The sequence below is a fragment of the Mercenaria mercenaria genome, chromosome 11 (assembly GCF_021730395.1).
Source record: "Mercenaria mercenaria strain notata chromosome 11, MADL_Memer_1, whole genome shotgun sequence".
In the NCBI taxonomy this organism is placed as follows: Eukaryota; Metazoa; Mollusca; class Bivalvia; order Venerida; family Veneridae; genus Mercenaria; species Mercenaria mercenaria.
The window spans coordinates 48,778,319-48,792,837 of NC_069371.1; the positions used below are offsets into that span (position 1 = coordinate 48,778,319).

At 36.5% G+C, this 14,519-nt stretch overlaps 2 protein-coding genes across 2 annotated transcripts in view; one reads left to right on the forward strand and one right to left on the reverse strand.

The window, feature by feature from the left end:
• The window catches only part of LOC123532840 (26S proteasome non-ATPase regulatory subunit 11-like), a 286,840-nt gene that overhangs the window by 196,356 nt on the left and 75,965 nt on the right, over positions 1 to 14,519 (reverse strand). The window lies entirely within an intron of this gene.
• LOC123530958 (cytochrome P450 20A1-like) overlaps positions 1 to 14,519 on the forward strand; it is a 64,558-nt gene that overhangs the window by 44,211 nt on the left and 5,828 nt on the right. Inside the window, exons 8-10 of the mRNA XM_053517380.1 lie at positions 7,023 to 7,143; positions 10,622 to 10,733; positions 11,974 to 12,038. Of these exons, the coding sequence (XP_053373355.1) occupies positions 7,023 to 7,143; positions 10,622 to 10,733; positions 11,974 to 12,038 (298 nt within the window). The remainder of the gene's footprint in view (positions 1 to 7,022; positions 7,144 to 10,621; positions 10,734 to 11,973; positions 12,039 to 14,519) is intronic.

Below are 14,519 nucleotides of genomic sequence, written 5' to 3' on the forward strand. Positions count from 1 at the left end.
TTGTACTCAGTGACAGAGAGTCTACAATGGTATCTGGCAGATCATGTTCAGATGAATCTACGGCTTTTAAGCTGTCTGGTGCCACTAGACTGTATGCAGCAGGAGATTGTGTAACATCAGTTGTCACAGACATTGATAAAGCATTCATTACGTCGTGTGTAATTTTGGCATCTCCTTCACTATCATTTTGTTCATGTATTCTGGGAAGTCCATCGGCGTCTGCATTTTCTTTGCCGCTTCTGTACCTGACTTCGAAGTTGTAATTTGAAAGGGCTGCTATCCATCGTTGTCTTGTTGCGTCTAACTTCGCAGATGTTTTTACGAATGTCAAAGGATTATTATCAGTTAGGACTACAAATTTGTTGCCATATAGGTAGTCATTGAATTTTTCAGTCACTGCCCATTTAAGTGCAAGGAATTCAAGTTTATGCGCTGGGTAGTTTCTTTCAGCTGCTTTAAGGCTAAGACTAGCGTATGCAATGACTCTATCAATTCCACCTTGCCGCTGATAAAGTATGGCTCCCAGTCCAGTCGTTGATGCATCAGTGTGAACATAAAAGGTAATTGATAGTTGGCGTATGCAAGAACTGGTGGATGAGTTAGTTTGTCGATGATGTTATCAAATGTCTGTTGTTGATCTGGAGCCCAAGTGAATGGTACTTTCTCCTTTGAGCTTTTCTGGCTTTTCTTGGTAGAATGACCAATTAGAAGATCATTCAAGGGTCTCACAATCGAAGCATACCCCTTGATAAAGCACCTGTAGTAACATGTGAAACCCAAGAATTGTCTTACTTGTTTAGTAGTCTTTGGTGTTGGCCACAATTTAACTGCGAGTATTTTCTCAGGGTCAGCTTGGATACTTTCTTCGAAAACGACATGACCAAGGTAAGTGATTTTGGACTGTAGAATTCACATTTAGATGGTTTCAGTTTCAGATTGTATTCACTTAGTTTTGAAAAGACGGCATCTAGTCGCTGAAGATGTTCTTCAAACGTTGCTGAGAATATGATGATGTCGTCGAGGTAGATAAGACAATTTCGAAGGTTCAGGTCTCCCATGCATTTTTCCATTAACCTTTGGAACGTGGCTGGTGCGTTCGTTAGACCAAAAGGCATCTTATTGCACTCATAAAATCCTAACGGTCCTGCTTGGAAAGCTGTGAACTTCTTTTGTTCTTCTTTTACAGGGACCTGCCAGTAGCCTGACTTCAGATCTAAATTAGAAAAGTATTTGGATCCAGACAAAAGATGAAGTGTGTTCTCGATTCTAGGTATTCCATAGGCATCTCTAACCGTACGATTATTTAATTTTCTAAAGTCTATACAGAATCTTATTGATCCGTCTTTCTTTCTTACTGTAACAACATTTGAAGAGAAGGGGCTGTTGGATTCCCTTATTGCACCACAGTCCATTATTTCTTTGAGATGCTCTTTAACTTCTTGAATAAGTCCAGGAGGAATATTTCTGTATGGTTCTTTGAATGGCGTATTATCACTAAGGTATATTTCATGTTCAAGTAAATCTGTAGTTCCTAAAATGTAGGTCCTTTAGAAAATATGTGCTCCCATTTAGTGAATACTTTGTTAACTTCATTCTTTTGATCTTCTGTTAGGTTGTGTTGTTTATTTTGAAAGTTGTTTCTTGCGTTTGTTCTGTTGGTTCATTGTCGTCTACATTCTGCTTGTTTATTGTCGCGTTTTTGTGTATCTGTCCTTTTTCCAATATCGGTGCTTGTCTTAACACTTTTACTTCTTGAAGTTGACATAAATTTGATTTTGGTGGTAAAGAAATCGCTTTTGCTGAAAGATTTAAAATTCTCACAGGAACTCTCGCATAATTACCAGCCTTGTTAAGTGAAACAACCCTTGGACAGACATTAACTCGACTTGAACAGTGTTGATCTTCACATGGTTCTGTAACTGCACTTTCAACTGAAGCAGATTTTCTAACAAAACCATTTACTGTCCTTGTTTCGAAAGGTTTAAGGTTGATTCTCTGTGTTGACTTTACAATACCAAGTGAATCACGTGTAAGACTTTGGAAAGCTAGATTCCATTCCTCCGGAATGTTTTCATCTGACGATTCTGAAGGACCCAAACGAATAAAGTTGGTTCCAATGATTACCGGAATATTAGCATTGGTGTCCATGTTTGGCAATACCAAAATAGGTTAGTCGAAAAACTTTTGCTGTAGGAATGGCACTGAAATTCTGGCTTCGATGTAACCAAGGTATGGAACCATTTGACCATTAGCAGTACTGATGTGTAAATCAAAATCATTTAAGGAATGTAAAGGTGGGTTTCGGTTGTAGGTTATTGTAAAAATCTAAGTTCACTGTTGTTACCATTGAACCAGTATCAATAATACATTAGTTTTCTTGTATTCTATTATAACGTCACCGGTATTGTTGCTTCCTACAATTCTGTTATAAAGGTTTTTTGGGCTTCCATTAAATACATTGTCTCTCATCTGCCCCTTGACAGAGACATCTACCGGTTTAAATTCTTGGAGAAGTTTGCTTTGTTCGTCGTATCTGGTTTCTGTTGCTGTTGTTGTTTTAATGGTTGTTTGTCGTCTTGTTTTGGTGTACTGTTTCTGTCATTCTCCTCTTTTTTCATTTCTGTTCTATTCTCTGTCGTATCATTGTCTCTATCTTCACTCTTCCTATACCAATCTCGATCTGCATCACGCTCTTTTCTGTCTTTAAATCAAGTATCTATGCGGTCACTATATCTTCTTTCTCTGTCGAAACCGTATCGTTCTTCTCTTCGATGATTTCCCTCTGTGAAGTCTCTTCTTCCATACCGTTCACTTTTGTCTCTAAATCTATCTTTTTTGTCGCTAACTTTCCTTTCTCTGTCATAAAACCTCCTTCCGTATCTATCAGTTTCTTCTCTGTTTCTATCATATCTGTCAAACTATTTGAGTAGTCTCTTTCATGTCCTCGATTTCTGCACTCATAATCTCTATATCTGTCTATGTAATTTCTTCTATTCCGTCGATCATACCTGTCATATCTATCTCTTTCTCGACCTCTGTCATCATATCGACTCATCCTTGGTTGTCTGTCAAAATACCTATCTTCTTCTCTTTCAGGTTTGTCAGTACCTTCTTTATCCTTTTCTTGAAGTTGCTCTTCTAGACTTTTCATTCGTTCCAAAATCATTTTCATTATTGTAGATTGGTCATCTTCTTCTATATGCTGTTTGACTGTTACTTTATCTGTGGATTCTATTTCTGTTCTGTTTCTCTTGCTGTTGACATTTCATTTTCCTCTATTCTGACTTTCCTTCTTAACTCTTCAAATGACTTCGCGGTTTCAAAGCACAATCTTGTCGCATTTTTCAAGTCATTGCTGTATAAATGCCTCCGGAATCTCACTTTCAACATTTCATCTTTCTGGTCTTCTTTAACATGACCCTTTGCTATCGCTCTTTGTAAAATTCCTTCTAATCTGAATGCCCATTCTGAAATGGTTTCACTTCGTTTCTGTCGTGACATAAAATTCTGACAAGACTGATTCTCCTGATCTGACGTTGCCAAAAATACTATCTAACTTATCTATGATTTCTCTTGTTGTAGCATCTGAACTCATTGTCAATAGTATTTTCCGTGTTTGTCCACAAAGTGAATTTCTAACTGTTTGCCTCAATATATGTTCTTCATATAACCCTGACTTTAGAATAATTTCTACTTCGATTTTCCATTCCTCGAAGGTTGTCTCTGTTAAGGATGGAATATTAGGTTTGTGTAATTTTCCTTTCCAACTTTCTGGTTTATAACTTTTAGCTGATTTTCTTTCGCTTACTTCGTCCTGACTATCACTTTTTCATCACTTTCTTCATTTGATAATAAAGCCGTTTCTTTCGCTTTAATTCGCCTCTTTAACTTTCTTTCTTCTTCCTTTAGTTTTCTTGTTTGTTCTTCTTTCACTTGTTTTATTTCTCTTTGTCTTTTAATTTCTTTTTACGTTGATTTCTTTTTCTATTTCCTCAGCTTGTTTCTTTTTCAGTAATCTATTCTTTTCTATAACATCATTCACTTTCTTTTCTCTTATTTTTAACTGTTTTATTTTCTCTATTAGTTTACGTTCTTCGTCACTACGTTCATTGTCATTTTCACATTTATCACTTTTGATCTTTCCTTTCTTCCTCTTTTCTTCAGACCTATTTCTATTTGGTCTATTTCTCGTAGTGTCACTACAAATCCTGTCCTCACTCTGTATTTGTTTTATGTCAGTTTCCCACTGAATGTTTTCATTTTCATACTTTTGCCATTTTTCATCTAACCATTTCATTTCTTCCTCTAATTGTTTATCGTTATCAACATTGTCTTCTATTTCCGTACTGCTATCTTCAGTATTTGGAACATAATCTTTATCATCTGTTTGATCAACAGTTTTATAATCATCGTCTGACTCTTCAGTATCAGCACTATCATCTTAACTATATGCCTCTTTCATCCTCCAACTTTGTAAGCTTTCTGTATTTCTATAAACACTATGTCTTTCTGGAATTATTTCTATGTCTTCAATACTATCACTGTCTGATTTTTCACTTTCATTATATATGTCTTCGTTATGCGCATATTCTCTGTGACTTTCTACTTTATTTTCCGTGTATCTTTCACTATACTTCTCTTCATCTTTATTTGCATCTGTTTTATCCGTATTATTATCTCTTTCATTACTTTTCCCATTTACATCTTCATCACTAACGTTTTCCGTATGTACTATTGCATGCACAACGTGTTTATTATACTCTTCACCCGTATCACTGTAGTCATCTTCATACACCATACTTTTATTTAATGATACATCTTTCATTTCTTTTTCTAACTATTCTCTTTCCTTTCTTTTCTTATCCATATCTAACATTAGCTGACGTTTCTCCTTATATTTACGCCTTTTATCTAACAATTTTCTCTCTGCTTTTGCAATTCTATCATTTAACTTTCTCTTTCATCCATTAAACGTTTATGTTCCTCTTCCCTTTTCTGATGTCTTTTATCTTTCTCCATTTGCACTCTATCTTCTTCCTTTCGCCTTTCTCTGTCGATCCTTCTTAATTCTCTTTCAGACAGACTCGATGCCATTATTAAGTATGTGTAATGTTTTCACAGTCTCTTACTTAACTTTCAATTTCAAAGTCACTTCACATGTGCTCGATATTTCGTGGCCGTTCATTCCTACTTTATTTCAAATAAATAATAATCAAATTCTCAATGTGTATATCCTGTCAATTCCTCCACTCCGGTCAATGTAAAACAATGTTTATGCCTTTTAGTTACTCCGTGTGCGGTGCGTGTCTCTTTCTGTACGCCGTGCTTTTACAACTTTACAGAATTTATGTATATTTTCAGTATTTATGTATGTTTTCAGTATTTTATTCACACTGCAAAATATTTCATGACTTTCGTTTTCTTCCTATATACTGATGTTTCTTCTTGTGTTCCGTAGTTTCTTTACAAGTACTTTCTTGTTTCATTCAATATACTAATTCAAATTTTCAATTTCGGTCTTTCACTGTATTCGTTTCATATTTCAATTCACATATACTTCTTCTATGCATATGAACCATTTGATATAATACGTATTCACTATATACATGTACGTGTTTCCAATATGTTTAAGATTTCATTTAATTCACTTTCCTGTTTGTTTTCTGTGTTGTGAAATACTGTATATGTATGTGACGTCTGTAAAGTATTACGGAAAATGTATATGTGTTTCGCGCAACCCGTTAAAACGACACGATATCAAGTAAATTTTGCAATAGTTATATTGCAACTATTTACTTTGATAACACGCGAAAAAATCTTAATTTACCTTGCAATGATTTTATTTTTCACAGAGAGAAAACTTTTTCTTTCCGATTTGGAAAAAAACCCACTTTTGCTCCGTCCGCGACCCGATCCGTGTTCTTTCAGATCTGATTGCGCCAATCACTACCACTGGGCTACAGGGACGACTGTTTAGGACTGTATATCTTATCGGGTCATTACTAATCCGAGAAGTAATGGAAATTAAAGCGGGGCATTTCAACAATATCAATTGTGTAACTCCAGAAACTAAGTCCTGTTTTCAATGAAATATCTTACGAATCTTTATCTGGGTCATGTTGGGTCAAAAGCTAGGTCACCAGGTCAAATCTAAGAATAAGCTTGTTTACACCCTAGGGGGCACATTTCTGATTCTATCTTCATAAATTTTGGTCAGAGTGTTTGTTATCATGAAGTCTTGGACAAGTTCGTATCTAAGTCATGTGGGGTAAAAAAATAGGTCACTAGGTCAAATCAAAGAAAATGCTTGTTAAATACACTCAATATGCCACGTTTTTTGGTCCAATCTTACTGAAAATTGGTGAGAATATTTGTCTCCATGTAATCACTAGGTAAAACATGTTTACACTGTTATGGTGTGTTACACAGGTGAGCGACCTAGGGCGATCTTGGCCCTCTTGTATAAAAATTATGCCCCTTTTTCAACTTTTATTTTCATTCAATAGACAGCTCTTGTTCATGAAATCTAGTACATAGGTAGAAATTAATTAGGAAAATATGGACAACATTTTATTTTGTCACTCTGTATACACGTAAGTTTGTCTGTATGTCCTGCCGTCAGTCAACCCCCCAAAAATGCAATAACTTTAGAACTACAAGCAATTTCTCACAAAAACTGATAAATATATAGAAGTCAAATGGAGAGTATTAAGTTACAGTGGCTATGGCAACAAAAAGTTATACAGATTTTATCATAATTGTCCAAACTTCCCATAGGAGACTTTTATTGCTTAGCAGCAGTAATTTTGTAGTGGTTTAACCTTATCATGCTGGACACGATTGATTCTGCCTTTGCGACCTGTGTAGGCTGATCATGATTTGCACTGTTCGCCATTCATTCAGTATCCTTTTAGTAAGCGCCCATTTTAACAGTTAATGGTAATGTTCAATTGAAAGACGGACAAGTTCATTATAGAAATTTAGCAGGGTAAGGGTTAAAACTTGTAACTAATTTGTTTCAGTGTTGTCCTGGGCAATTTACTTCCTTGCTACTCATCCTGATTGTCAGGACAAGGTTGTTGATGAGATCAAGAAAGTTCTTGGAGATGATGAGGTTGATCACGCAAGTATTGGAGATTTGGAGTAAGTATACATGAATTTTTAAACGCGAAAATTGAAATGGGTGGTCTTCTGATGAACTCACTTTGTCTCGAGGCCTTGTTATGTTCTTGCTTATTACACCCCTGATACAAAGTATATGGGAGCTAGATTGGGAAGATTTATATAAAACTTGCATTATCTGTTAAACTCATTTAGACGACATGCATAACACACAACCAATTACATGTACTAGGAACAATGTCAAGGTCACACTTGAAGGTCAAAAGTCAAATACAGTCAAATCTGTGAACAAAGACCAATCCTCGGAACAAGCAAAAGTGGTCTTTGTTCACAGGTGGTCTTTATTCGGGGGGAAGGGTCACTTCTGAGTTAGCCATTATCATGCTGATAAAAAGTATTTTTACAGCTTCTTGCTTTCTTTATGTTCTGTGTATTAATTCGGCCAGTGCAAACTTGCAAATTTTCAATCAAGCAGTAATTATTATGTTTGCTATAATGCGAAAGTCGTGAAAATTCGGCGGATTTCAAATATTTTCATGCCGTAACGGTCCAGCTTGGTCGTTATTGGGGGGCAAATATGACCCTTGTGAATGAATTAGGCCGGTCGCTGGTCGCGGTCACCAGGTGGTCGCTATTCACAGTCTTTTTATGAGCATTTTTCTACGGGGTGGGGGGGGGACCAGAGACCGGTCGTTGTTGACAGGTGGTCGCTATTCACAAGTGGTCGCTAGCACAAGTTTGACTGTAGTTTAACTTTGTGTCTTCTACATATCTTCTAATCCATTCTGAAGATATTGATGAAACTATCATCGATTAAATATTTACCTCATCAGTATGATGAGAGCACCACCAATGGTACTAGGACACACACACCTGGTCACCAGGTCCAAGTTCACACTTGGTGGCCAAATAGCTTCTGTTCATTTTAGCTCCATACGTTTAAACCAGTGGGAAGATTTTCATAAAACTAGCGTGAAATATTTATCTAATCAAGGTAATATGCAGAGAACACATCCAGTCTAACTTGGTATATAGTTAAGATCGCACATAAGATCAAAGGTCAAATTACTTTACTTCGTGTCTGCTCTATCTTTTAATATCTTTGTAAGATTTTCATTAAAGTAGCATCAGTCAATTACCTGATCAATATTACACGGAGGTTTACATGATCCAGGGTCAAAGTCAGAGGTAGAGGTCAAATATTAAGTAGCTAAAATCATGTCCACTCCATATGATCTAAATCCCTATTATGAATTTCCTAAAATGAGCATAAATTTTTGACCTCATCCAGATGACATGCAGTGTGCATATCTCATGCTACCAGGTCAAAGGTCAAGGTCACACTTAGAGGTTAAATACGAAATAGCTCAGATTTTTGTCTGCTATATATCTTCTTAATTTCTAAAAGGATTTTCATAAAACTGGCATCACTTGTTAGCCTCATCAAGATTACATGCACAATCTAGGTCACTAGGTTCAAGGTCAAGGTCACACATAAAGGTTGAAGGTCACAGTCACTATTTCTTTCTATGAATAAGTACTGTGTAGTATCTTAAGCATCTAACTGGTTGATTTTCATGGTCAGTCTCAAAACCCCAGCATGTCATTGGTTAATTTTTGAGATCAGTCTGAAAAATTGACAAAACATACATACTTTCAGAGAGTTGAGGGGAATTTCAGACTTCCCAAAGAGAGATTGCTGTTTTAAAAGGGGATTTGATATGGTGCCTCCAACTTTAGCATTTAAGCCATTACTTTTACCATTAAATGAATTAATACATAAAAATTATGTTTTGTTTACATCTAACTGTTGTATTTTCCTGAAATAATATTCTCAAATTATTATGTCTCCCCCCGTCTCGGGGAGACATATTGTTTTTGCCCTGTCCGTCCATCCGTCCGTACGTCACACTTCATTTCCGATCAATAACTAGAGAACCATTTGATCTAGAATCTTCAAACTTCATAGGGTTGTAGGGCTGCTGGAGTAGACGACCCCTATAGTATTTGGGGTGTAAGGTCAAGGTCACAGGGGCCTGAACATTGAAAACTATTTCCGATCAATAACTAGAGAACCACTTGACTTGAATAGGATGATTGGTAATGCAGAGTAATTTTGGGGTCACTCTTTAAAGGTCAAGGTCACAGGGGCCTGAACACGGAAAACCATTTCCAGCCAGTAACTTGAGAACCACACGACCCAGAATGTTGAAACTTCATAGGATGATTGGTCATGTAGAGTGAATGACCCCTATTGATTTTGGGGTCACCCGTTAAAGGTCAAGGTCACAGGGGCCTGAACATTGAAAACCATTTCCGATCAATAACTTGAGTACCACTTGACCCAGAATTTTGAAACTTCATAGGATGATTGTAAATGCAAAGTAGATGACCCTTATCGATTTTGGGGTCACTTTGTTAAAGGTCAAGGTCACAGAGGCCTGACCATTGAAAACCATTTCCGGTCAGTAACTTGAGAACCACTTGACCCAGAATGTTGAAACTTCATAGGATGATTGGTCATGCAGAGTAGATGACCCCCAATTAATTTTGGGGTCACTCTTTAAAGGTCAACGTCACAGGGGCCTGAACATGGAAAACCATTTCCGGCCAGTAACTTGAGAACCACACGACTCAGAATGTTGAAACTTCATAGGATGATTGGTCATGCAAAGTAAATGACCCCTATTGTTTTTGGGGTCACTCCGTTAAAGGTCAAGGTCACAGGGGCCTGAACACTGATAACCATTTCCGATCAATAACTTAAGAACCTCTTGATCCAGAATGTTGAAACTTCATAGGATGATTGAACATGCAGAGTAGATGACCCCTATCGATTTTGGGTCACTCTGTTAAAGGTCAAGGTCACAGGAGTCCGAACATGGGAAACAATTTCCGATCAATAATTTGAGAACCACTTGACCCAGAATATTGAAACTTCATAGGATGATTGAACATGCAGAGTAGATGACCCCTATTTATTTTGGGGTCACTTGATCAAAGGTCAAGGTCACAGGAGTCTGAAAAGTGGCTTGAGAACCACTAGGCCAAGAATGTTGACTGGACATGACAAGTAGATGATCCTTATTGCAGCCAACCATCAGTGTCTCTTTGACTTTCGCTCCTAACCCCTATTGACTTCTTGCCTATACGACTTTGCATTGGGGGAGACATGAGCATTTTTACAAAAGCATCTTCTAGTTTTATACAATGTGCAAAGAATCTTGCTAAATCAATATAAAAATGAAGCAACTCACTATGCTGCAATTATTTCAAGTACTTTGATTATACAATTCTGGAGGGGGAAAAATACTTGTTAGTTGTAGTCAAAAACATGACTTAAAATGACATTATGCAGTGAAATGTTAATGAAAGAAGATGCCCCCACCTCCCACCCCACTAAAAAAAAGTCCTTGTTTTTTTTTCAGTGACAATATTTACGTCTTTTCCAAACTTAATTTTGACACTGAACATATAAAAGTCTTAAATTCAATTTTAGGTATTTGAGACATGTTATAGATGAGACTCTGAGGTGTGCAGTGATTGCCCCTATGGCAGCAAGGTTCCAGGACGTTGACTCAGAACTGGGCGGACACAGAATACCAAAAAATGTAAGCAGTTTGACTGTATAAAAAAACACACACCAGAAAAATAATCGTTAAAAGACAGATGTATCAGTAAAAACAGCACTACAGTTTATAATTTAGTACATGTACCTCCGGTAATGTATAAATCAAATAACTGTTTCAGTAAATCATATCAAGCCAATAGCTCAGTAATATACTCCTGTATATTAAGGTAAATTCAGACCAGTTACGACAAGTGGTAAGTATACACAGTTTCAGACGACTGCAAATTTTGATTTTACTTGTATAAATAAATTATGTAGTGAACATTAACTTGCCAGACGCTTATCACAATATGTAAATAAAGTTCTGTATGTACAGGTATAAAATATGAATCTCTCTATTTTTTGTCAAACTTCTCCTAATCTGTGTTGAGATTGAAAGTTTGTTCACAGTTTATTGTGCCAATGTATTTTGTAGCTTTTAGAAAAAACTTGATAACATTATGACGTAGTGTGTCGAACTATTTTCAAATGAACTTAAAATGTTTAGATAAATTGAAGCATTTGAAGTGAAAATTATGTAAGACCAACAAACAAGTCACAGCCGAATTACCAGCATTACATTTATGTTAGAATTAATGTGTGGGTAATAAATCAGTATGGATAACTTGCTGTGCTGTCACATTTGCGGATAAAATCATCCTTTGACATTTGGAATACCTTAAAATCATTTAAATTTATGGGCATGAAAGTTCATGGTTTTGACCAAAACTGCTTTTTCATGGGGATTTGAATGAATGGATATCAAGTTTTGAAAATAAAACAAATAGGAAGTTTACTTTTTTGTTAGGATATAATTTTGTGCATTGATTGAACTATGAACATTAATCTCCCATGAATATAAATGATTTCACAGTACTGTATACTTCTGATTGTCCTCGGATACCTTAAATCTTTATTAGTTGTAATTCACAAAACCTATTTCAGACCACTATGATTTATAGTTTGTAATAATTCATCAAACAAATTTCAAAACTCTGTGATTCATACTTTCACCACTGTTATAATTTCTCAAATTTATTTCAGACCCCTATTATTCCCAACAAATTGATTCAAACTTTGTTATAATTCAGCAAACATATTTCAGAACTTTATAATTTATGCTTTGTTGTAATTAATCACACTTTTTTTAGAATCATGATTCATGCAGTGTTGTAATACACCAAACATATTTCAGACCCCTGTGATCCATACTTCGTTAGAACTTATCATACATATTTCAGACTCCTGTGATACATGCTCTTGGTGTGGCTGCTAAGGATGAGACAGTATTTGCCCAGCCAGATAAGTAAGTTGTTTTTAGCTCGACTATTTGAAGAATAAGTAGAGCTATCCTACGCATCACGGTGTCGGCATTTGCGTCGGCGCCACACCTTGGTTAAGTTTTTCGTACCAGTCCACATTTTGACAAAATCTTTTGAGATAAAGCTTTGAACTTACAACACTTGTGTACCATCACCATGTCAAGTTTTAGGCAAGAGTACATAACTCCATCAAGGATTTTGGCTAAATTATGGCCCTTTTTAACTTTAAAATCTTGGTTAAGTTTTTCGTACTAGTTATGTCTCCCCGTAGGCGGGGGAGACATATTGTTTCTGACTTTGCCGTCTGTCTGTCCGTCCCTCCGTCTGTCCGCATTAAGCTTGTCCGGCTTCCATAGGTCAAACTGCTGGCCAGATTTCGACGAAACTTCACAGGAGTGATCAGTACCAAGCCTAGTTGTGCATTTCGCTGGCATGTTCCATTTCGTTGCACAAAATGCCCGCAAGTGCTTAAAATAGAAAAATCTTGTCCGGCTGTCACAGGTCAAACTGTTGGCCGGTTTTCAAGGAAACTTCACAGGAGTGATCAGTACCAAGCCTAGTTATGCATATCACTGGCACGTTTTGCTTCGCTGCACAAAATGGTCACCAGAGCTAAAAATAAAACAATCTTGTCCGGCTTTCACAGGTCAAACTGTTGGCCGGATTTCAAGGAAACTTCACAGGAGTGATCAGTACCAAGCCTAGTTGTGCATATCGCTGACACGTTCCGCTTCGCTGCACAAAATGGCCGCCAGAGCTAAAGGTATACATGGGGGGAAACATATGTTTTTGTGACAAAACACCTTCTAGTTCATATTTTATGTAAACTGTTTGACATATGGCTTTGAAACTTTTATCACTTGTTTGTTATAAAAGTCTCTATCTATAGGCAAGAGTACATAACACTGTCAACTATTTAGGCTGAATTATGGCCCTTTTTGGACTTGGAAATTGGTACAATTTTCGTACAAGTTAATGTTTTGTCAAAACTATTTGACGTGTGGCTTTGAAACTTTGAACACTTGTTTAACATCATGATTTTCATCTGTAGGCAAGAGTACATAACTCTGTCAATGATTTTGGTTGAATTATGGCCATTTTTGGACTTGGAAATTGGTTCAGTTTTTGTACCAGTCCACGTTTTGTCAAAACTATTTGACATGCGGCTTTGAAACTTTGAACACGTTTATCGTCATGATCTCCATCTGTAGGCAAGAGTTCTTAACTCTGTCAACGATTTTGGCTGAATCATGGCCCCTTTTGGATTTGGAAATCAGTTAAATTTTTCATACCAACTTTGACCAGTTCTTTACCATCATAGTCTACATATGTAGGCATGACTTCATAACTAGGACAAGGGCTTTAGTTTAGTTACGGCCTTTTTAGCTCATCTGATTTTTGAAGAAAAAAAAAGATGAGTTACATGTATTGTCATCACTTGATCGGTGTCAGCGTTGGCGTTGCCTGGTTAAGTTTTATGTTTAGGTCAGCTTTTCTCCTAAACTATCAAAGTTATTCCTTTAAAACTTACAACACTTGTTTACCATCAATAGTTGACTCTGTACAGCAAAAAATATAACTCCATCCTGCTTTTTGCAAGAATTATGGTCCCTTATGGACTTAGAAAATATTAGATTTCTTGGTTAAGTTTTGCATTTAGGTCAGCTTTTCTCCTTAATGGTCAAAGCTATTGCTTTAAAACATGGAGCAGTTATTTGCCACTAAAAGCTGACTGCACAGCAAGTATCGTATCTCTACATTGCTTTTTGCAAGAATTATGGCCCCTTTTGGACTTAAAAAATCAGATTTCTTGGTTAAGTTATGTGTTTAGGTCAGTTTTTCTCCTAAACTATTACAGCTATTGCTTTAAAACTTGCACCATTGGTTCACCATCAATAGCAGACTCTGTACAGCAAGAAATATAACTCCATCCTGCTTTTTGCAAGAAGTATGGCCCCTTTTGGACTTAGAAAATATCATAAAAACACACGGGTAGCACAGTGTAAATACAGAGACAAAACAAATCAGATGATCGTCTGCACCTACAAGGCGGTGCTCTTGTTCGACATAGAAATTAGTTAAGTTTCGCATACCATTCCATATTTTGTCTAAACTGTTTGATATATGGCTTTGAAACTTTGAACACTTGCTCACCTACAAGTGATTCACAAAAGGGGACATATAGTGTGGCTCCCATCTGTCAGCCAGTCAGTCCATCTGTCTGTCTACTCCCACTCATACAGCATGTGATACTGCGATAACTTTAAAAGTACAAGATTATTTTTATGAAACAATGCAATCCTGCAATAGCTTTAAAAGTACAAGATTTTTTTTCATGAAACTTGCTTCATGAAACTTTCCTGGCATGGATTCCAACAGAAGGCTGCATCAGAAGCTCGACTACAATGTATTTGAAAAATTCCAAATTCATGTATTTGAGCAAAATGTGTTTTAATTTGTTAACA